At 29.6% G+C, this 22,456-nt stretch overlaps 1 protein-coding gene across 2 annotated transcripts in view; it reads right to left on the reverse strand.

Moving 5' to 3' along the window:
* Hira (histone cell cycle regulator-like protein) overlaps nucleotides 1-22,456 on the reverse strand; it is a 79,681-nt gene that overhangs the window by 9,507 nt on the left and 47,718 nt on the right. For both annotated transcript variants that reach the window (XM_075374742.1, XM_075374741.1), the window contains exons 10-17: nucleotides 19,528-19,707; nucleotides 17,840-18,116; nucleotides 16,029-16,146; nucleotides 9,184-9,447; nucleotides 8,696-8,798; nucleotides 7,005-7,133; nucleotides 5,004-5,164; nucleotides 1,648-1,742 (exon numbers count right to left, since the gene is read on the reverse strand). In XM_075374742.1, the coding sequence (XP_075230857.1) occupies nucleotides 1,648-1,742; nucleotides 5,004-5,164; nucleotides 7,005-7,133; nucleotides 8,696-8,798; nucleotides 9,184-9,447; nucleotides 16,029-16,146; nucleotides 17,840-18,116; nucleotides 19,528-19,707 (1,327 nt within the window). The remainder of the gene's footprint in view (nucleotides 1-1,647; nucleotides 1,743-5,003; nucleotides 5,165-7,004; nucleotides 7,134-8,695; nucleotides 8,799-9,183; nucleotides 9,448-16,028; nucleotides 16,147-17,839; nucleotides 18,117-19,527; nucleotides 19,708-22,456) is intronic.

Genomic DNA, 22,456 nt, shown 5'->3' on the forward strand with positions numbered 1-22,456 from the left:
TCTCAACCTGTGGAGCATGCCCCCTCCTCATGGGAGGTGAAAAAATTATTAAAAAATCTATTAATTTACTAAAAGGAAAGCAAAAAAAAAATACATTCTGACATAAAAAATAATAAAATACACATTTACACTGAAATAATACACTTATGAATAGGATTGTATCAGTACTGCAAGATATATTTAATAATTACCTTATCAATACTAAATTAAAAACTAGTGTAATAATTATTAGTGACTCCCTTGGACCTGTCTTACAGAGCAAAGTTTATGGAAGGTAGATTTAATATTAGAAATAGATACTCTGAGTTCTTTTTCTATATTTTGTCTTCAAAGCAGCCACCGCAGAAAATCCAGTTTCACAAAGGTAGGATGTTGAAAATGGTAATAGTATATGAAATACTCTTGTTTTTAGTGCAAAAAACTCTTCATTCACCCCTGCCCAAAATTCAAAGAGTGATTTATTATTACTAAACTCTCTTTTGATTTCGCCACTTGTCATGAAGATTTCTTCTTTGGCAGTTGAGAACCCTTCAGGAGTATTTTGAGTTAGATTCCTAACTCATTTGTAACTTGCTACAAAGTTGTCATCAGCAAGGAAACACTTTATAAAATTCGTTGTAAGCATTACTAAATGACTTTCAATGGTTACAAAATGTTATTACTTCATATATTTTCTAAAACATTTTTACATCACCAACAATTAAACTCTTTTTACTGTGAGTACAATTTTATTTGCATCTCTTAAATAAAAATGATTAAATTTTTTTTTTTTGAGGGAGAAAAACACTGTTTTTCATGTTATTATCGCCTGGAACAAAAAAACTAAAACCTACAACTAATAACGCAGATAAAATAACACTAAAAACTAATATCACAGTCGCAATCTTAACAATAAGATGCAAAAAAAAAAATAAAAAAATAAATCACCAAAAAATTACTTTTTTCACTACCCAATTACCACTGGAGCTCAGGTTTCAGAATAAGGACCTCCACTTACCTCTTGTCTTTCTTCTACCATTTACATTCAGCGTTTTTGCCTTTTCAAGACTGGGGTCTAACCTATCTTTGGATGCCACTCAAAGACAACTGACTCTTTCTCAGCTTCCACACCATTCTGTCTGTTTTTTTGGTCTTTATTTAAATGAGCTAGCAATCTCTTTCTAGATCTTCCTCTTGTTCTTTTTCCAATTATGCAGATTAAAAATCTATCTTCAGACTTTTCTGCTTGGTATTCTTCGTAAGTGCTCAGGCCAACTTGTCCTATTCAATTCTCTCCTACAGTGATCGTAAGTCATCCAGTCTTCTGTAATTAAAGCAATTCTCAAGTAATCGCTTTTTGCATTTCTTACTGTGTTTCTTACCTTGGTCATCTACACTTTACTTTTCTTCTTGTAGTCACCTGAGAATCAGAATCAGTTTTTCTGATATCCCTGGAAGTAATTCAAGTATACAACAGCAGGTTTACGTGATGTGATAAACAATGAAGTAAAATTTTAATGAGTTATAATTTTTATGAGTTATTAAAATAGTCTTTAAAAAAATAAAAACAAGAAACACTTAAGAATTACTAAATGGAAAATTTTAAATGATAGAATGAACACATAAATACGATGGCTTCAAAATTTCTATAAAAATTAGTTAACTGACCATAATATCTGACTGCCAGTTTGAAGAAATATGAGCACTGGAATGGCTAGGACCTAACAAATCTTGACAAATCATGCGTAGTTTATCTTCATAACCTGCAAAGAAACAAATATTATGATATTATGTAATATAAATACAAAGAATTATTTTAAATTGTTTTATTTATTTATTCTTTAATAATGAAGACTCTGATTGCTATCAACTGAGTCACAATGACAGTTAAAAACTGACAGTCATACTCGGTAAATAATCTATTAGAAACTTCACTCGGCATTTTTTTTATTTCAATGATTACAGTAACATATTAATAAATATATCTTCATCCATTTATATGAGACACATAAGACTAGTATTTTATTTTTTTTAATTTTACATGCTACTCCCTAAAAATTCCAAACATAAATAAATCATAAAGTAGTAAGGAATATAGTCTATACAGAACCCTAACTGTCATTAAAATTTACACATGGTAAAAATATGAAATAACAGAATAGTTAGTTTTTCATCATTTAACAAAATAAGTCACAGAAAATTGTAGATGTTAAGGGCTAAACAGAAAAAAAAAAGAATCGAAAAAGATGTAAACATTAAAACTTACATCAGTAAAACTAGGTTTATGAGGAAATTTGTTAAGTTATTATGAAAGAATAAATGAGATTATTTTTTTAAAAATAAGTTAGTAATTGTTAGAAATTAAGAGTTTATGATCAAAATCAGAAAACATACCATGGGGGAGGAGGAAATTGGTAACTCTTTTAATAAATATTTTTAAATAGCAACAATGCAAAATAAATTGCTTATTTAACTGGCAAAATGTGACAGCTTAAGCAAAATAAGGATATGTCATGAACCAAGATTTAAATTCTTAGACAGATAGAGGAAGAAAGATACAAATCTTCATATGACAAATGTTTTTTTTTAAAATAATTAATTAACAAGACATTTAAACTTATGTGACTTCAATTTTAAAAATAAGAGTTTATAAAATGTACTTTGTATGAGTTACAAAATAAAAACTTCTCTTTGAAAAGTAATATCTTTAAACTACTTGACAGAAAAAAACTAATTTTAACATGTTTTCTTTACTTGCATAGTTACATTCTTTAAAATGAGATAAAAAACAGCTGTAAAGGTAAGAAAAATTTCTATTAAAACTACTGTTAAATCAGTCATCTGTTAGAAAAGAACAGTCACTTCATTTAAGTGTAAAATACAGCACAGAATCTAGTACTTGTCTGCACAGCTACTTCACAGTGCAGCCACTTCATTCTTTACTAACATATGTGATTTACACCAGTTTTAATAGAAATTCTTCTTCATAACCCTTTTCTACATTTCTGTAAATAAAGATCATGAAAGTATATAACATAAAAGTATAGTTAAAATATGTGATTTAATGAAAATATTAAATCTTTCTTCACTAAAAACCAAATTAAATTTTTTTTATAAAAGGCTATAAGTGAAAAAAAAAAATGAATTACTTGCCTATAAATAAATTGTTTAATATATTAATTAAACGTGGTATGCTGAAAACATACTACCTGACAAAAAATGAGATATTTTATAAGTAATTTATAACTACTGCAGGCTTATTTCAAGTAAACTGCAACTCACAAATTAACAAAGGAAGAGAAACTTTTAATAAAATATAAAACTCATTTTTTTTATAACATATATTACAACTACTGTTAACAGATTAATTCTACATATGATTTAAATGTAGGTGAAGATGCATATCAGTTTTCAAACAATATAATAAAGTATAATGAACTGAAATTATTTTCATCCTCTACTAATAACATGAAAAATGATAGAAAGTAAAAGATTTCATCGAATTTGAACTACATTGTTTTCCCTTGTCATCCTATTTTTATTAGCTTTTTCAAAAGCTAATAAAAATAAAATATTTATATGAATATTTTACTAAATGAAATTATATTATATTGTTGTATTATATGAAATTATACTACAAAAAACCTACTTATTCAGAAATAACTGCATTAAAATTACTTTGAATGCTTTGGTCCTAGATAATAAAATATTTTTTAAACGTGAGTAAAATTATTACCAGGTATGTAAATATGAAACTGAAATTTTTGTAGAGAAAATACATTTTTTAAATTATAAAAAATATATATTATTATATAATAACTGTCCATCGCTAGCTATTTCCCATCTCTCTGACAATTTATGAATGCCACGCCAAAAACACTTGCTCTTTTGAGGAAAACCAGTCATCGAGCCATTTTCGTACATTTTCATAAGAAGTGAAGCGCTGCTCAGCAAGTGCATGTCCCATCGATGCAAATAAATAGTAGTCCGACGGAGTCAAGTCTGGTGAGTAAGCCTCAATCGCTTCCTTGACCAGTTTTGCTGTGTGTGATGGTGCATTATCATGAAGCAAAATCACTTTGTGTTGCCTTTTCTTTGATATTCTGGTTGTTTTTCATGCAATGCTTGATTCAAATCAATCATTTGTTGTCGGTATCGTTCAGTATTAATGGTTTCGCCAGGTTTTAGCAGCTCATAATAGATCACACATTTCTGATCCTACCAAACACAGAGTATTGTCTTCTTTCCATAGCGATTTGGCCTTGAAATCGATGTCGATGGTTTGCCTGGAGTTACCCATGATCTTTTACGCTTAGGATTCACAAAATATATCCACTTTTCATCAGCTGTCAGAATTTGATGGAGAAATGACTTTCTTTTGTACCTGGCAAGCAGCATTTCGCAAGTGATTTTTCAGTTTTCTTGCCGTCTTTCATTCAGTTCACATGCAACCCACTTTCCCATCTTCTGGATCTTTCCCATGGCTTTAAAACGTATGGAGATGGCTTCTCGTGTTACATTTAATTGATCCACGAGTTGTTGCATGTGAGCATCATCCTCATCCAACAATGCTTGCAATTCGCTGTCTTCAAACTTTTTCAGTGGTCTTTCACATCTTAGTTTCTCACGTAAAAATCGCCACTTTTGAATTATTTTTTTAAAATCACTCAAAGGACTGTGATTTACCAAGAGCATGCTCACCATAAGCTTCAACAAGCATTCGATGCGATTCTGCAGCAGTTTTCTTTAAATGGTAACAGAAAATCAATGCTGCCTACAAATCGTAGTTTGTATGTACAAAACTCGACATGTTCAAAGCTAATTAAAACTGTGCTATTGTATGAAACTTGTATTGTTGTGAGTTGAAAATCTTTGTCAGCTGTCAAAGAAAGAAAATGGCACCAATGATGCAGTTTAACAGTAATTACATTGACAGCTAGGACCATCTATGGGCAAATTCTGGTTTCATATTTACACACCTGGTAAATCTAAAATTTTAAACAGAAATTAAAAATCATGCTAACCTTGCTGAAGCATAAACCGTACACTAGTTAATAACCAAAACCTATACTCTACTCCAGAATGGAGTGCTTTACAGACAGACAACTGTTGATCTAGGAAACTTAATGTACATGAAGGACTTATTTCAAAGTTCCGTACTAAGCTTCTCGATCTACTTACTGGCCTAAAACAATAAAAAAGAATAAATAAATCATACAATCCATTATATTTATAACTTAAATAATGCATCTAAATATAAAATACCATATAAAATGAAATAGTCACTTTTGTTCTAGGATAAATTAAAAATTCTCCTCTAGTAATGTTGTTAATCAAATCAGATCACCTTTGTATTGGTTAGCATTAATAATACAACAGAAATTTGCATCCACAGCTGGAAATTGTTGAATATGAATTCCAGCAATAAGTCTCTGATTTCACATATGAAATGCAGATTTACAAGACTCAAATTATACCATTTTCAATAGTGGTTAACACACAGTAGCTGCAAACAGTTACAATTACAAGCTTTATTATATAGTAAGTAAAAAAAAAAAAAAACTAAATATGATATACTGTATAAAATATAATGTTCCATTTGGAGCAATATTTTATATGCAAACTATTACTTAAAGGGATTTGCTACTAAAGACACCAATAGGATAAGTCCAAGCAAGGCCGATACAATTAATTTTACAAATTTTTTACTCAGATCTGACGTTGCCATGAAAATGCTTTAATTGAACTGTACATCAATTATATTGAACTGTAGTTTGTTATTTATTTAAATTAAAGATAAGTACAAGAGAATATGACATTTTTTTATGACACTGAACTGATCTATTATACAAAATAAATGTCTTTAAAAAATTTTTCATAAAACACTTTTATATAAAAATTACACAAGTCTGCAGTGGCAGAGTGACAGCAATTTTGGTTAATTGATTAATTAAAACTCATCACAATTATTTATGCTAACAAAAACTAACTATTACTACTATTTGATCTGAAAAATACAACACACTATGTAGATATTGGAATACAGGAATCTACTAGCATCCTGGATTCAATTACAAAGATAGAATCGAAATCTTTACTACAAAAAAAAAATGTTCATCTACAAGTAGGTAGGCATACAGATAATTCTAAGTGCCTAATGATAATTTCTAGAGGTCATCCAACTATAGAATATTGATCCCATATACCTAGTTAACAAGTGGAGAAGGCTTAGAAAAAAGGAAATAATGAAGGTACATTAGGGAAAAAAATATATATATATATATATTTTAAATACTTTATAATTTCTGTTAATTTATTTTATTAGTATTGAGAAAAATGATCAATTATAAAAAGTATTACTGATATATGAGGGGCGTGTTTTTTACTAAAGCCCATTTTGAATTTGCTACCTACATATGTGATACAAACAGATAGCGCTTGTGTAACTCAGTTTTGTCAATCAATAATCAGTCTGCTAAAACATCACCAGCAGCAGCATTTCTTGAAGAGGAAATGAAGAAGCTAATGAAATAGTATGAAGGTATACTGTTATATTGCAGCTGAAGGCAGATATGTATAAAGTAGTAAATAAATGTAGTTTTTATATATAAGTAATAACATTTTTTACATATTTTTTACTTGTTTTATTTCAAAAAGAATCTTACTTTAAAAACATGTTCCATTCAAGTAAATATATACATCACCAAATTTATGTAAATACATCAGTGTAGTAATTCATTTTTCTCATCAACCTTTTAATAATAATAAAACAGATTAACAAAAATTAAAAAGCATTTGAACAGACTTGACGACTTACAGAATATAATTTTTCATTTTATCTTTTAAAAATACCATTTTAATACTTTTTATAATTAAAAATCATGCACTTGATGCAACAGCAAAAAAAAAATTAATAAAAAAAATACAGTCAACATATAAAGATCATTTTTTCATTTATTTATCAACTTACTCTCTGGCAGGATGCAATTTAATTGAATATTTAACTATTAGTTAAATATACATACCCACTTTGAATAAATGAATGTAATCTATTTAATGGTAAATTTTTATTATCTTGTAGATGTTTTGATGCTAACTGATATGATTCTTGTGAATTTTTAATAACAGGATCCATAATATCACCAACTTTCATCCTGTAACAAAATAATTCTATTTAATAACATATGACCGTAATACACATTATCAACAGAAATCTTAATAACTAATTATAAAAAAAAAAATGTATATATATATATATATATATATATATAAGCTAAAATAATTATCAAAATAATAAAAAAATTATCATAATAACCACCCTCCAAATAAAATATCATTAAACATTTAATGCAATTATCAAATTTTGTGTTTTCAATATAAATTTTGAAAAATAATCATGAATATAACCATAAGAAATCTAGTAAAGGGGACAAAACAAATAATTAATAAGCTGGGCTACATGGTTATTGAAAAAAAGAAAACAATATTACTTTCAAAAACAAATTTATAAAAACATTTTTTCTTAAAATCTAAACCTTCTAAGTAGTAAGTGAACTATTTTGATTGTTAACCAATAATCATCGGTAAGCAGTAAGGAAGAAGTAATGATAAAAATATTAATTGATAAATTAAAAAGTACTTGTGAGAGTGTGAAAATGTAAAACAATTATGAGTATTAAAATCAAGACTGAAACGAGAATAAAGGAGCATAGAAGACCGATAAAAATCAGCTGTAATCCAGTACTATCTGAAAACTGGTCAGAGAATTTGTTTATTAGAAACAAGTTTTAAAAAATGTGCATAATAAACAAATGGTAAACTTATTTTATGTGAAGGCAAAAACTTTATTACTTAACAATGATAGGGGGCCAACAAACAATAACCGTTTTGAATTTTAACTAATACCCTTTTTTTTCTTTTTTTTTTGTGAAAGTTTCCAATTGTAAAAGCATTAAACAGTTACCCATCTCTTAAATTTTGTTCGTGGGAGGGAGCTATTTCTCTAAATTAGGTCTAAGGATTGTGGAGCATGCTATCATTATCTTACTTGAGAGAAATTTTTATCAATCCATCCAATGTAAGAGACAGTGTGATAGGCAATCTGAATTGGAGGTTTCAGTGGTTCACATATTTTTTAAAGCTAAATTTATACTTTCTTTTTGAATTGTCTAAAACCACTGTTAAATATACTCATGTTTCTCATTTTGTAAGAACCGTTTAACAAAAATAATAACCGTTTAACAATAATTATTTCTTATTTCTTCATTTATTTACTTAACTTACGCTTTTCCTCAGTGTCTACTAATTATTAGCAAATCAAAGTGGCCACCTAGATACAAATTTAAAAATATATTTTGTAAACAATTTTTGAGCTTTATTTTGCTCTGAAATTTATTACATTACTCTTCTAAAAAGAATTTAATATATTCAATATATTAAAACATTATTTTGAGTACATATTTATATATACACTGAATGAATTGCGCAGATAAATCATATTTTATTTTTTTCTTTGTTTTTAATTCAATGACAAAATAATACTGTTCCCTTAAAAGAAATATTTTTAATTGTAATTAAAATAAATTGATGGCAAGATTCCCTAAATGGTTCAGAAAACTATTAAAAATGGCAACGTAATCTTAATGAGGTCATTACCAATAATATTCTGATACAAGTAAAACTTTAACAACAGTAAAGATCAAAAATCAGAACCAACCAGGTACGTAAATCTAAAGAAAACATGTATGCCTTCCCTGAAGACAATGCTAAAAGAGGAACTCCTTCTTCAGAGAGAAAACACTGCCGCACATAAGTATCACCTAAAACAGCATAAATTTTCAAATGTTTATTTCATGCTGTTAATAATGATAATCTAAAAAATACACATCTATAATATTTAAAATCAATGTCATTCTTTGTTTTCTGTTTAGCCTCTGAAACCACCGTAAGGTATTATTTCAGAGGATATGTATGAAAGTAAATGAAGTGTAGTCTTGTACAGTCTCAGGTCGACCATTCCTGAGATGTGTGGCTAACTGAAACCAACCACCAAAGAACACCGGTATCCATGATTTAGTATTCAAATCCGTATAAAATTAACGTCGTTCGAGGAACGATTTCAATGACTTTTTCAGTAAATGTAACAAAAAATAAATAAAAATTTGTGTATATTAATAGTCTATTATAAATTGAAAAAAATAATACCTTTAGAACCTAAAATAGACAATATAGATTCAGAAGCAATAATGACTTTATGTTTATCAAGATCCCACACACTCAAACGACCACATGCAGTAAGACAGAGCAGTCGTGATGAAGAAGATATTGCTAAACGGGAGGCAGGTGTTGGAAGTGCTAGTGGTGGTAAATAATGGCAACCATTATCTGTGTCTAATATATGTAATGTACTATCCATACAAGCAACACAAATAACCTGTGTGTTACCAACACAGCCACAAACAGCTGATCCTATGAAAAAAAAGAAAAAATATTAATAAACCAAAACTTGATTAGATTAAAAAGTTAATTGAATATACAGAACTAAATTTTTAAACATATTTATAGACATAATCCTTAACTATAACAATAGTAAAATAAGAATGATTAAAAGTTGAACTGATAAGTATTATTTAAGTACAGCATTTTACAAAAATTTACATGAATAACATGTATGTATCTCGCATAACTCAAAAATGATTAGTAGGTGGATTTACCACTGTTGTAACATCTAGTTGTGCACCTCCCTTTTTAATTGCGATCGAAATAAAAATTTTAATTAATGAAATATTAGGATTTTAAAGGGAAGCCACATCGGTTCAAATCAGATTTATTTCCTTTTGTTTTTTTAACTTTTTTGTTATTTACTTTTTTTTAATTTAGATATATTGATTTAATAATTATTAACCTGTGATTGTAAAAAAAAATTACAATAAATAATAATTCAAAGATAATAAAAAAAAAGAAAAATATTAGTTAAATAAAATTTTATATACTTTTAAAAATGTGTAAATGTAATTTAACACGCATTATACTAGGCCCAGCCAATATGAGCTTGTGAAGTCACCCAGCAGACTGTGTACTACTACTCGACTTGAAAAAATCAACTCCGCGTATCAAATTGAAGTATTACTTACAAGGTCTGCAAATACAATAATGAGACTAGTTTTTTTGGCAGCCAAAGTGGCAACACTGTAAAATTACTAGTAAAACATATGATTATATGAACAGTTGATTTATATTAGGCATTAATATTTTTAGTCTACTGTTGCCATGTGAGGCGTAAACAAACTTTTTGTGAAACTAGTATTTGTTATCCGTTATAAATATGAGTGACACTATGATAGTAATACTAATGAGTAACATTGGGCAATCAAGTTTTTTCTTAAACTCTGTGAGAATGCTACTGAAACTTTTTCAAAATTGAAAAGGGCGTATGGAGATAACGCTTTGTCATAAGCCCAACTTTTTAGGTGGTTTAAAGCATTTTCAGATGACTGGGAATCAGTTAAGGATGATCCATGCTCTGGAAGACCATTAACGTCAAACAGTGACGACAATGTTGAGCAAATCAGAGACTTGATGCGGTATGACCGGCGATTAACTATCAGAATGATTGCAAAACAATTGAATTTGAAGCGTATCACAGTCCATCAAATTTTGACAAACAAATTGGGCATGAAAAAATTTGTGCAAAATTGGTCCCAAAAAACCTCACCGTTGAATAGATAAACAGTGGAAGTGTGTGCATTCTTGGGCGAATTGAAACTGATCCTAATTTTCTAAAAGATTTTATTACTGGTGATGAATCTTGGATAATTGAGTAAAACCCAGAAACAAAACGCCAGAGCAAGGAGTGACAGACTTCAAACTCACCACTTCCCAAAAAAGAAAAATTGAATAAATCAAAAATCAAAACCATGCTAATTTGTTTCTTCGATAGTAACAGGATTGTCCATAAGGAGTTTTTGCCCCCAGAACAGACTGTAACTCAATATGTTTACCAAGAAATTCTTGAAAGACTGCAGAAAAGAGATGCCCACATGAGACCAGCTATCAAAGAAAACTGGATGCTGCATCATGACAATGCACCTCGTCACATTGCATTCTCGATTAATGAGTTTTTGACAAAGAAAAACATTCTTGTAATTCCTCAACCACCTTATTCACCTGACATGAGTCCCTGCAACTTTTTCCTGTTTTCAACTTTAACAAAACACATCAAAGGACACCATTTTGGAACAGTAGAAAACATTAAAAAAAATGTAACTGACCATCTGAAGGATATTCCAATTTCTAAGTTCCAACACTGCTATGAAGAGTGGGAAAACTGTTTGAAGTGTTGCATGGTTTCCCAAGGGAACTATTTAAAAGTGATGTATAATTGGACTGTAAATAAAAAGTTTTTCTGAACCAGTCTCATTACTTTATTTACAGACCTCGTATTATCATATTGTAGGCAGTAATAACTATCATATTTACACTTCCTAATTATAAATAATATCTAATTAATTCTTTTATAACCTTTATTTGTACTAAATTATTCATTTTTAATAATAAACAAAAGCTTACTTGAATTTTCTTCATGCATCTAATTTTCATACTCAAGTTTTTCATACTCTTTTTCAATAATTTTTACTTTTTCACAATAGTTACTTTTTCAAGTCATCTTCATTCATGGAATTAATTTTCTACGTATTTAAATTTTCAAGATTCACATGCCCATTTCATGAAATTGTCTGTATCCATGTTGTCATGGTAGTCGCCACTTTTTAAACTGGCTTTCCAAGTGCATTTGGAATAAAGCCAATTTCTCCTCCAGCATGAATTACTATTAAATCGTCACCTTTATTAATCAGCACATGAAGTCCCTCAACAATACCATCAAACCACAACTTTGTCAGTTAATGCGAAAATAAAACAATCCAAATAAACAAATCATCCAAAGAAAGAATTGTAGCATTGTTTTGTCTGTACTTAGCCGATACCTGCAAATACTCAATTCTCTTCCATCTGATATCAGATTTTTCAATTAAAAGTTTTGTGTTATTTTCGGTTTAAGCCATTTGAAACCTAACTCTTTCAAAATAAAGCTAAAGTTGATTCACTGCCTTTAAAATCAATAGATGACTGAAGTTCTTGCCTTATTTTTTTTTAAAAGTAGGTAATTCATTCTTCTTTGAATGAAATTCATTAACTGTTCTTTTAACTACGACTAAATTAGAACTGTCCAGTCCACTGACAGGTTTTGAATGTTGTTTAAACTTTTTCTGCGTGCTGAAAGAACGCAATTGGGATACTGATTGAAGAATCATGCCTTTTTTTCTCTTCTGAGTTTTTGAACGTGTGTTCTTGATATCCCACAAGCAGCAGCAGCAGCAGTTCTTTCTTCGCATTTTTGAATGCCAATTATATATTTGTCATCAGTTAATTCACCTACTTTTAGAGCTTCTTTTTTCATAAAATCATAAACATTATTGATAATTTCACATGCTTGACTCCAAGTTTTTTTTCTTAACTATGGATTTAAATTCTGCCATAACAAACAGCAATAATAACACACACAAAAAAAAGTAAAACAAAATGTAATATATTACAAATAATTTGCGAAAAACAGTGAGTAATTATGAGGGTTATTTTTTTTCAAGGTCCGATCGGTCACGAAATTAAAACCACAGTAAAAAATTTTTTATTTGTAACAAATACTTACATAGTTATGCCATTTCTCTACATAGTCGCCACTCCGATTTAGACATTTGTCGTAGCATGGTACCAACTTTCCAATACCCTCGTCATAGAACAGAGCCTCCTGTGTTTTCAGCCATGTTTCTACGCTGGTCTGCAGCTAGATGTCTGTGCCAAAATTCTGTCCTCCTAGCCAGCATTTCATGTGAGCAAAGAGGTGAAAATCGGATGGAGCAAAGTCCAGGGTGTATGGTGGGTGATCAAACACTTCTCAACGAAAACACTGCAGGAGCTTCTTTGTTACAGCTGCAGTGAGCGGCGGAGCATTGTCATGGAGAAAGACAATGCCTGATGACAACATTCCTCTCCGCTTATTCCGCTTATAGACGCTGAAGAGTTACATAGCATGAGGCTGGAGTGATGGTCTTGCCACGTTCCATGAATTTCACCAAGAGAACTCCATTCCGGTCCCAGAACACAGTAGCCATATACTTTCTGTTGGAGAAGGTTCGCTTGAACTTCTTTGGTTTACTGGGAGAATGAGAATGCATCTACTCTTTGGATTGTTCTTCAGAAATGGACCCATGTCTCGTCCCCTGTGACAATTTTGTTCAAAAAATCTTCTCCTTCATTGTGGTAGCGCTGGAGAAACGTTAGGAAGGCGTCCATTCTCATTGTTTTGTGATGGTCGTACAGCATCTTGGAAACCCATCTCGCCACACAGTTTGCGGTACTGAAGTTTCTGACTCACAGTGGTGTAGAGAGCTGACCTTGAAATTTCAGGAAACGAATCACTCAATACAGAAATTGTGAACCGACGATTTTCTCGAATTGCCTCATCCACTCGCTCAACGAGATCGTCGGTTGACATTCGCTTCCTTTCTTGACCGCCTGCATCATGAACATCTGTACGTCCTGCACCATTGTCAAACTTTGCTGTCACTCATTGGAGTTTCACCATACACATTACTTATTCGTCGATGAATTTCAGCTGCATTACACCCCTCAGCCTGAAGAAATCAAATTACCGCACGCACTTCACACTTGGCTGGAGATGCTATGGTTGTAGACATGTTTACATACTAGCTGCGTGTTCAGAACTAAATGAAGTGACGCGGCGTGACTGAAGGGCATACTAGAGATGCTGTGGAACACATATGCGCAAAGGTTCATCCGATTTTTGTGCGGGTTTTTATTTCGCAACCAATCGGACCTTGAAAAAAAAATAACCCTCATACAAAATAATATCACTGCACAAAAATGGTATCCAAATAGCTTCACTGAACACAATATAAACTGGATTAGTTTATTTCTTTATACACACGATGTGTGTATAAATAAAATAAAGAAATAAATACGAATGATAGATCTAAATATAATCGTGACAAAAAACAACATTTCTAACTGCACATATAAATTTTTATAGGCCTGTACATAATACCAATCAGAACATTAGTCATTGGTTAAAGAATTGTTATTGCTTACAAGACTAAGTCATTAACCATTTTTATAATACATGTAATCAATTCAAGTGAAAGAACTGAACACATTGTTTGCAAGTTGAAAAGTGAAATAAAAATAATAATTACACGTAAAAATTATGTTTTGGAAAACAATAATATAAGATGTCAGCACATAACGTCACAAGCTCATAGATTCGCTGGGGTATCTGTATATGTATTTTTGGATGTTCTAGTTTAATTATTTAGGAATTTCTGTTTAAATTTATCTACATTACAGTTAACTACAGAGTGAAGGAAAAATAGACCCTCACAAGAACAACATATACACTGAGGCATATATGCCCAATCTTTAATATTTTGTAAAAATTCCTATCTTTTAGTTAAGATGATGTAATCAGACAATATCTCCCTTAGTCGGAGTTGATCATCATTTTGTTTATTTGTTTTTTGTTGCCAATCATTTAATTGTTCTTAGGTTTGATATAATTCTTCTGATCTTAATTTGTACACACATTCTTTAGTTTCCAAATTTTCTCTCTATATTCATCATCCTCTTAATCTTTTTACTCTTTCTTTGGTTTTAACATTTTCTTCCTCTTTATATTTATCATCTTTTCTTAACTCTTTTATTCTTCCCTTGTTCTTAACATTTTCTTCCACTTCATATTCATCTTCTTGTCGTTTTATGAGATATATTTCAAGTTATCTTTCTTTTTCCTGTATGATTGTTTCTTTTTTATTTTTGATTATTCACCAAATAATCCAATAATAAAAACTGAATATAGTAAGGTCTAAATTAACATTTGTAACCAGTATATGGGAGTTCTAAACAGAATAATTTAATTATTATTAACTTTTGTTTATACGACACACCAGAAATCTAAAACTTTTGTTAATCAGCAACTCACGAAGAAGTAAATAATACTGATCTAGTAATACAAGTAACAAAGGGACTTTTACTCTATGCTAATATTCCATGTAAGATTGTCGAGTTAATAATTGTATAAATATTTGATGTTAATAAAAACTAATATTTCAGCAATTGTATAACTGTCCACTTTATTAATTAATTGGAGGATCATATCTCACTTTCAAATAAAATAAGTTTAAATGAAGTGCAGTAAAAAATGTGTATATCTAATTTAATAGGCGTACAAGGAAGTCATGTGATGTCCAAATCAGATTTTTATTATATAAATTGCCCTCTAGTTAAAATATTTTCATTTTTCAGATTTTCATTAAAAATGTTTATGTTATTCATACTTAATCCCAGTAGAACATTGAGCAGATCAAAATTGAGATAACAAGACAAAATAAAAAAGTCATTGAAGCGAAAGACTTTTTGTTTTCATTGTGTAAGAAATATTAAAACAGCATGAAAATAAAACCTAAGAAACTACTTACAGACATTACTTTAAACATACTGTACATCCTTTACAGTATAAAGGCAGTATTCATTATTAAAAAAAACCTAACCAGGTATTAAACCATCTCCAAAAAAATCACGGTAAAATAAAATTTTCTATTTAATAGCCAGTATTTCAAGTTCAGTTAACTCAATTTTAATAATGAAGCTATTGAAATAGAATGAGTTTTTCTAAATTACATTCAGGACTTACTACTTTTTAAAGAATGTAATTTAGTTACTACCAAAAAAATATTACCACAACTGATGCTACAGAATATAAGCTCCTTGTTGAAACTACACTACTCATCTAACAACAATGTTAAAAGTATGGTTAAAACTATCTCAAAGTTCAATAATTTGTTAAAAAAAATCATTGACATCAACCCAAAAGTTCTAAGATTTAAACGAACATCAGTACAAACAGACAGAATTTAAACTTAACCCATAATTTTTTTTTTAAATATGAAATTTACATAAGTAAAGATTATAAAACATACCTAACAAATATTCCCAAACAGTTACTAAACCGTTTAAAACTCTAACTTTTGTTAGTGGACCATGAGGACTGATGAGTGTATCATTGTCAATACTAACTACCTTTCGTGAACCAGTAATCTGAAAAGTAATTAAAAATAAATTCAATTAACTTCATGAATTATCAGGTGAAAAAAGGTAAGGCTGAAGTAAAAATAAGATTCTCCAGATGGGAGTCTTATTTAACTTATAACATTATAGTAATAAACAACTACAAAATGCATCACAATTGATTATCTGTTGAAAAACTTATCATGAATTACTCTGGTTCATAAAAACTATCAAACTATTCTTGGCTTATGACTTCCAAAAAAGTATAATCTTGAGAAAACTTTGAATCTGGAAGATAAATCAAGTAAAAATGTAAAATATCAGTATTCAGATAAAACATTAAATTTATATATATAGACTATAAAACAAAAATAAATACATAAAATATAAAAGTATAAACAATAATTATTATTCAAGTATGAAAATAGTGTTTATTAAAGAATTTTTTTTTTTTTTAGTAAAAAGTTTTTTTTTTCTAATTTTTTTTTTCTAATTAGTAAAACAGATTAGCACTACACAATTAATGAATATAAATAACACAATCTACATTCATATATATATATATATGGTTTAAGATCTCTTTTTACTTGTAAAAGCAACTGCATAACAATCACGTGAGTTTTGTTTCAAATATTCTAAAAGTTTGTGTTTTTAGCAATTTTGTATTTCCTTATTCTACAAACTTTCTGTTCATGCATAATAACTGAATGGATGGTTAGTCACATCCAGAGGTTATCTTTTAATCTCTTTTCTTGATATATTAGTGCAGACATTGCATCAGTCTTTTGTGGATTCTTCAAGGATTAAAATATATCTATACCCAGAACTCACACTATCATTTGACAATAGAGTTCAACATTGTTTTTCATTTAAATGCTGCATTTAGTTATTATCACAATTAACAATATAAATTAGATTTTCTCCTACATTATTTTTAACTACAGTCTGAACAACAACAGAGCCCTAGATTTGTAACAGCTACCATGAAATGCTCATTGTAATACAAGAAAAAAGAAGAAAGACATTCATCAACTCATCTCTCATATTTACTACCTAGTTGATAAAGTTGTAATTTTAAAATCATAATTTTTTGTTTTGTTCCTTCTTAACTGAGCTGTAAAAATTCCCCTCATAAGTAAAATATAGTGTTCTAATTGTTAAAAATTTAAGTTAAAAATGATGACAGCATCAAATTTAAATTAAATACTTTTGTTTAAATAGAAGTTTTGTTCTTTTTCAAATTTGATTCTTATTTATAAATTGTTACAACTTCTATCATACAAATTTACTAAATAAGTTTGCTTCGATGTAGTAAAATAATAACTTTGTGTATTCCAAACCTAAAGCCTTATTTATGTAAAAAAAGAAATAACTTTTATTATATCATATATTCAGTGCAATTGTTCATCCTACATATTTAGATTTAGTAAATGCTTTAGTTTAAACAAGAAGGAAATTTCAGTTAATAAAAAATATTAATGTCTTACTTTACAATTAACCTTTTATAATTTGCATTGCTTTACTGCTTTATTGTTTGTTGGTTACATGCTTGTCTGATTAAAAAAAGTCAAGTAATGGATTATTCATGTAAAGAGACTACTTTTTCCTAACTATTTGAGACAATGCTTACTAAGTTCTATTTCTTCAAATTCTTGCTACCATTGATTTCAATGGTAAAACCCTGTTTTTATCAATTACCATAATAAACTGTCAAACATCTTACAGGCACATTGTTGGCAGCTCCAAGAGATAATAATGGCAGTGGAACTGGTTTTTTAACGCTAGTAGAAACTGTAGTAATAGGAAGGGGTTGGGGACTTCTTGATGGTTGAACCACAGGTACTGATGAAGATGGTAATGATGGAGGTTGTGTTGTAACTGGTTCAGTAGTTACAAAAGAAGTGTTGTCGGCAAATCTAGGCCTCTTTCGGTTTACTGTAGTATCTCCTGTAAGCTTTGATGCAGAAGTCCCAGGACTAGAAGGTTTCACTGTCGGTATCCTGTAAGAAAATTACATTAAATGGTCAAACTGGAAAAATGATGAAAATTAAACATTTCAATAAGAACACATTAAAGACATAAGAAAAATATTACATAGTCAGAAAGAAACTAGGATGCTATCTCTAACAGTCCCCAAAAAATGGGTTGAATCTGTAACAGGATGGTAAAAAACCTTTGGGAGACTTATAAAATAAGGTTAAAAAACACTATTGTTCATATATTATTATGAACTGTCAAGTCAGTCTGTTAAAGAAAATACATCAATCGTGGTAAGCATTAGTAGATTATGAATGTACACAAGAGTGAATGAATGAAAGACAGCAAGAAAATTGAAAAACTACTTGCAAAATGCTGCTCGCCAGGTACAAAAGAAAGTCATTTTTCCATCGAATTCTGACAGATGAGATCAGAAGGGTGTAATCTATTATGAGCTGGCTGGTAAAACCTTGCGAAACCATTAATACTGAATGCTACCGACAACAAATAATCGATTTGAATCAAGCAATGCATGAAATACAAGCAGACTATCAAAAAAGGCAACACAAAGTGATTTTACTTCATGATAATCCACCATCACACACAGCAAAACTGGTGACTGAAACGATTGAGGTGTTCAGTTGGGAAATACTTTTGCATACAGCTTACTCACCAGACTTGGCTCCGTCTGACTACTAATTATTTGCATCGATGGAACACGCACTTGCTGAGGAGTCCTTCACTTCTTATGAAAATGTACAAAAATGGATCGATGATTGGTCTGCCTCAAAAGAGTAACAGTTTTTTTTGTGTGGCATTCATAAGTTGTCAGAGAGATGGGAAAAATGTATAGCTAGCGATGGACAATATTTTGAATTAAATATTTTTTATCATTTTCATACAATAAACATGTATTTTCTATACAAAATTTCCGGTTTCAAATTTACACACCTGGTATATGTTTATAAACATGAATGGGTGCAGTAGCGATCTCCAATTTTTTGGAAATCTACTAAAAATTTAATTAAGTTAGTTTTAAAATATTTAATTAACTAGTTTTTTAGAAGTAATATCTGGCTTCTTAGGAACACAAAACCATAAACATAATTTCCTCCTACTTCTAAACTTCTCATAGATCATATACATAAAATTAATTCTATTTGTGTCAATATTCTTCTTATCTTCCTAATACTGCCACAACATACTGCCCATTTCAGGGTGTATTATACACTCCAAGAACAATATACAGAAAATTGGGAGTAATGAATTCAAGATGACATTTGAGTATTGTATGAACAAGGTAACTAACTGATAAATGTTTGTTAACAACAGTTCACTACAATAACAATAATTTAAGCCACTGTATTGTCATAGCAATTGACTACTGTACACAATTCCATGGCTGTAAAACTCAGAGTTTTTCAATATACTTACAATGAAGCTGCATTATTAACAGCTGTGGCAGTGTTGTGAGATGCAGATTGTGAATTCTTTGCAGGAGTCACATTTGGTTCAACTACAACATCTTCCCTGCGTTCAACAATTATTCGGCTTTTTGCTTCAGAACTTGATGAAAAAGTCATTGAATCTGAACCAAATGGTGCTGGCCCTTCACTAATAAAAATTACAAAAATGTAATTGATTACTATTTAACTGAACTGAAGCAAAAATTTAGAAATAAAAAATAAATTAATTCATGATAAAATAAATGTTTTACAGCTTATAGATTACACTACATCAGGCTCAGACTAACAAATTTACCAACACAGAGTAGCGTCCAAACTGTTTCAGGTACTATTTTAATTGATGTATTTCTTCACATAGGCAGACTGTATTATTTTACACATTCTATTGTTCTCACTATTCACAAATTCACAAGAGGTGTGTAAATGTTCTCGTACAATCTTCAGTCTTTGCCGACAACAAGAAAATAACTAAAAAATATTGCATACTGAGAGAAATACTGAAGCAAATTTTTAACATTTAACATCAATCATTCGGAAATATTTCATTCATTTCTTCTTATTAATTTTTTTATGAAGATTTTCAACAGAAATAATGCAGTATTTTTTGTTTCCTTATATCATTAAGTTATATTATGAATTATGTTTTTTTTATCGTGTTTTTTTCTCATACTTTTTATTTCATTTTTGATTTAAGAAATTTTCTTCATAAACAGTTCCTTAATTCAGTTATGAAACTGCAGAGTCCTTAAGATGTACAGATACAGTAACAAAATAATTTAAAGATCATAAACCAAATGCTGTAAAATTTTAGAAAGTATGTGTACAAGAGGTGTGTAAATAAAGCAATAAGACTAGTTCAGAAAAACGTTTTATTTACAATCCGATTATATGGACTCGAAATCATCTTATCACCTTCGAAATAGTTCCCTTGGGAAACCACACAATGCTTTTAATAGTTTTCCCACTCTTCATAGCAGTGTTGGAATTCAGAAAATGCATAGTAGTGTTAGAACTCGGAATATCCTTCAGATTGTCAGTTACATTTTTTAAAATGTTTTCTACTGTTCCAAAATGGTGTCCTTATTTTTTTTAAAGTTGGAACAGGAAAAAGTCACAGGGACTCAAGTCAGGTGAATAAGATGGTTGGGAAACTACAGGAATGTTTTTCTTTGCCAAAAACACATTAACTGAGAGTGCAGTGTGACAAGGTGCATTGTCATGATGCAGCATCAGTTGTCTTTGATGGATGGTCTCACATGGACAATTCTTTTCCACAGTCTTTCAAGAATTTCTCAGTAAAAATATTGATTTACAGTCTTTCCTGTAGGTAAAAACTCTTATGGACAATTCCATTACTATCAAAGAAACAAATTGGTTTTGATTTTTGATTTGCTCATTTTTCCTTTTTTCAGATGTGGTGAGTTTGAAGTGTGCCAATCCTTGCTCTGGCATTTTGTTTCTGGGAGTACTCAATTATCAAAGATTCATAACCAGTGATAACATTTTCTTACAAAATCAGGATCTGTCCCAATTTGCCCTAGAAGATTGCGACACACTTCCATCCTGTTGTATTTCTGTTCAACGGTGTTGTTTTTTGGGACCAATTTTGCATAAATTTTTTTTTATGTCCAATTTGTTTGTCAAAATTTGATGGACTGTGGTATGGTTCAAATTCAATTTTGATTTCTGCAATCATTCTGACAGTTTATCGTCAATCGTACCATATCAAGTCTCTGATTTGCTCAATATTAACATTACTTTTTGACATTAATGGTCTTCCAGTGCATGGATCATCTGCAACTGATTACTGGTCATCTGTAAATGTTTTAAACCACATAAAAACTTCGGCTCGCAACAGTGTGTCTTTTCCATATGCCCTAGTCAATTTTGAAAAAGTTTCAGTAGCATTCTCACAGAGTTTAACACAAAACTTGATTGCACAACATTGCTCATAATTAGTATCACTCATTTTTGTAACACATAACAAAAACTTGTTTCAAGAAAAGTTTGTTACATCTCACATAGCAATAATAAACTAAAGTTATTATTACAGAATATAAATCAACTGTTCATATAACCATATGGTTACTAATAACTTTACAGTGTTGCTACATTGGCTACCAAACAAAACTAGTCTCATTACTTTATTTACAACCTTGTATTTTTAATTACTCTAAAATCCTGAGGTTTTTTCATCATTCATTTTTGGATTAATCTTTTTAGTAAGAACACATAGTACTTTATGAATTTTATACTTATATTCCTCCATTTCTGTGATCAATTTTAATACATTACAATTTCTCCATAATTCTCCCTTGATGTTTTTTGCAGATCTGCTCCTACTGTATACAGAGTATAAATTTATTAGTTTTTATCTTTAAAATGTATAGGGTCTGACTAATTTTTTATTATAAAATGTTAAATGAATTTCAGTAATGTAAAAAACAATATACATTTACATCTCTTCATATAAATACTTGAATGTGTGTGTGTGTTTATGTGCACAAACATGCACACATAAATAACTGTAATGTTGAAACAGACAGGCATCCCTGCATTTGAGTAATTAAAAAAAAAAAAATCAAGTTTATAGCATAAATTCTGAAAAGAATTACCCACAATAAAATTTCATTATCTTCTACATCTACTACAAAACATTTTAGGTTTATAATTATGAAAGATATTGTAAAAAGATACTTATGTTTAAGTCTTTTTAAAAATCAATTAGAATGTAAAATTTTTCATAAATATTTCTTCAATATTACAACAAAGTAAATAATGTTGATGGAAAAAATATAGAATGGCAAATAGACAAAAATTAAATAACAATCTATAGGTAAAATGTTAATTCAGCAAGGCAACTACAACTTAAGAAGCTTTTTTATGAAAAATTGTCA

This window comes from Lycorma delicatula, chromosome 9, assembly GCF_047948215.1.
Source record: "Lycorma delicatula isolate Av1 chromosome 9, ASM4794821v1, whole genome shotgun sequence".
Taxonomy (NCBI): domain Eukaryota; kingdom Metazoa; phylum Arthropoda; class Insecta; order Hemiptera; family Fulgoridae; genus Lycorma; species Lycorma delicatula.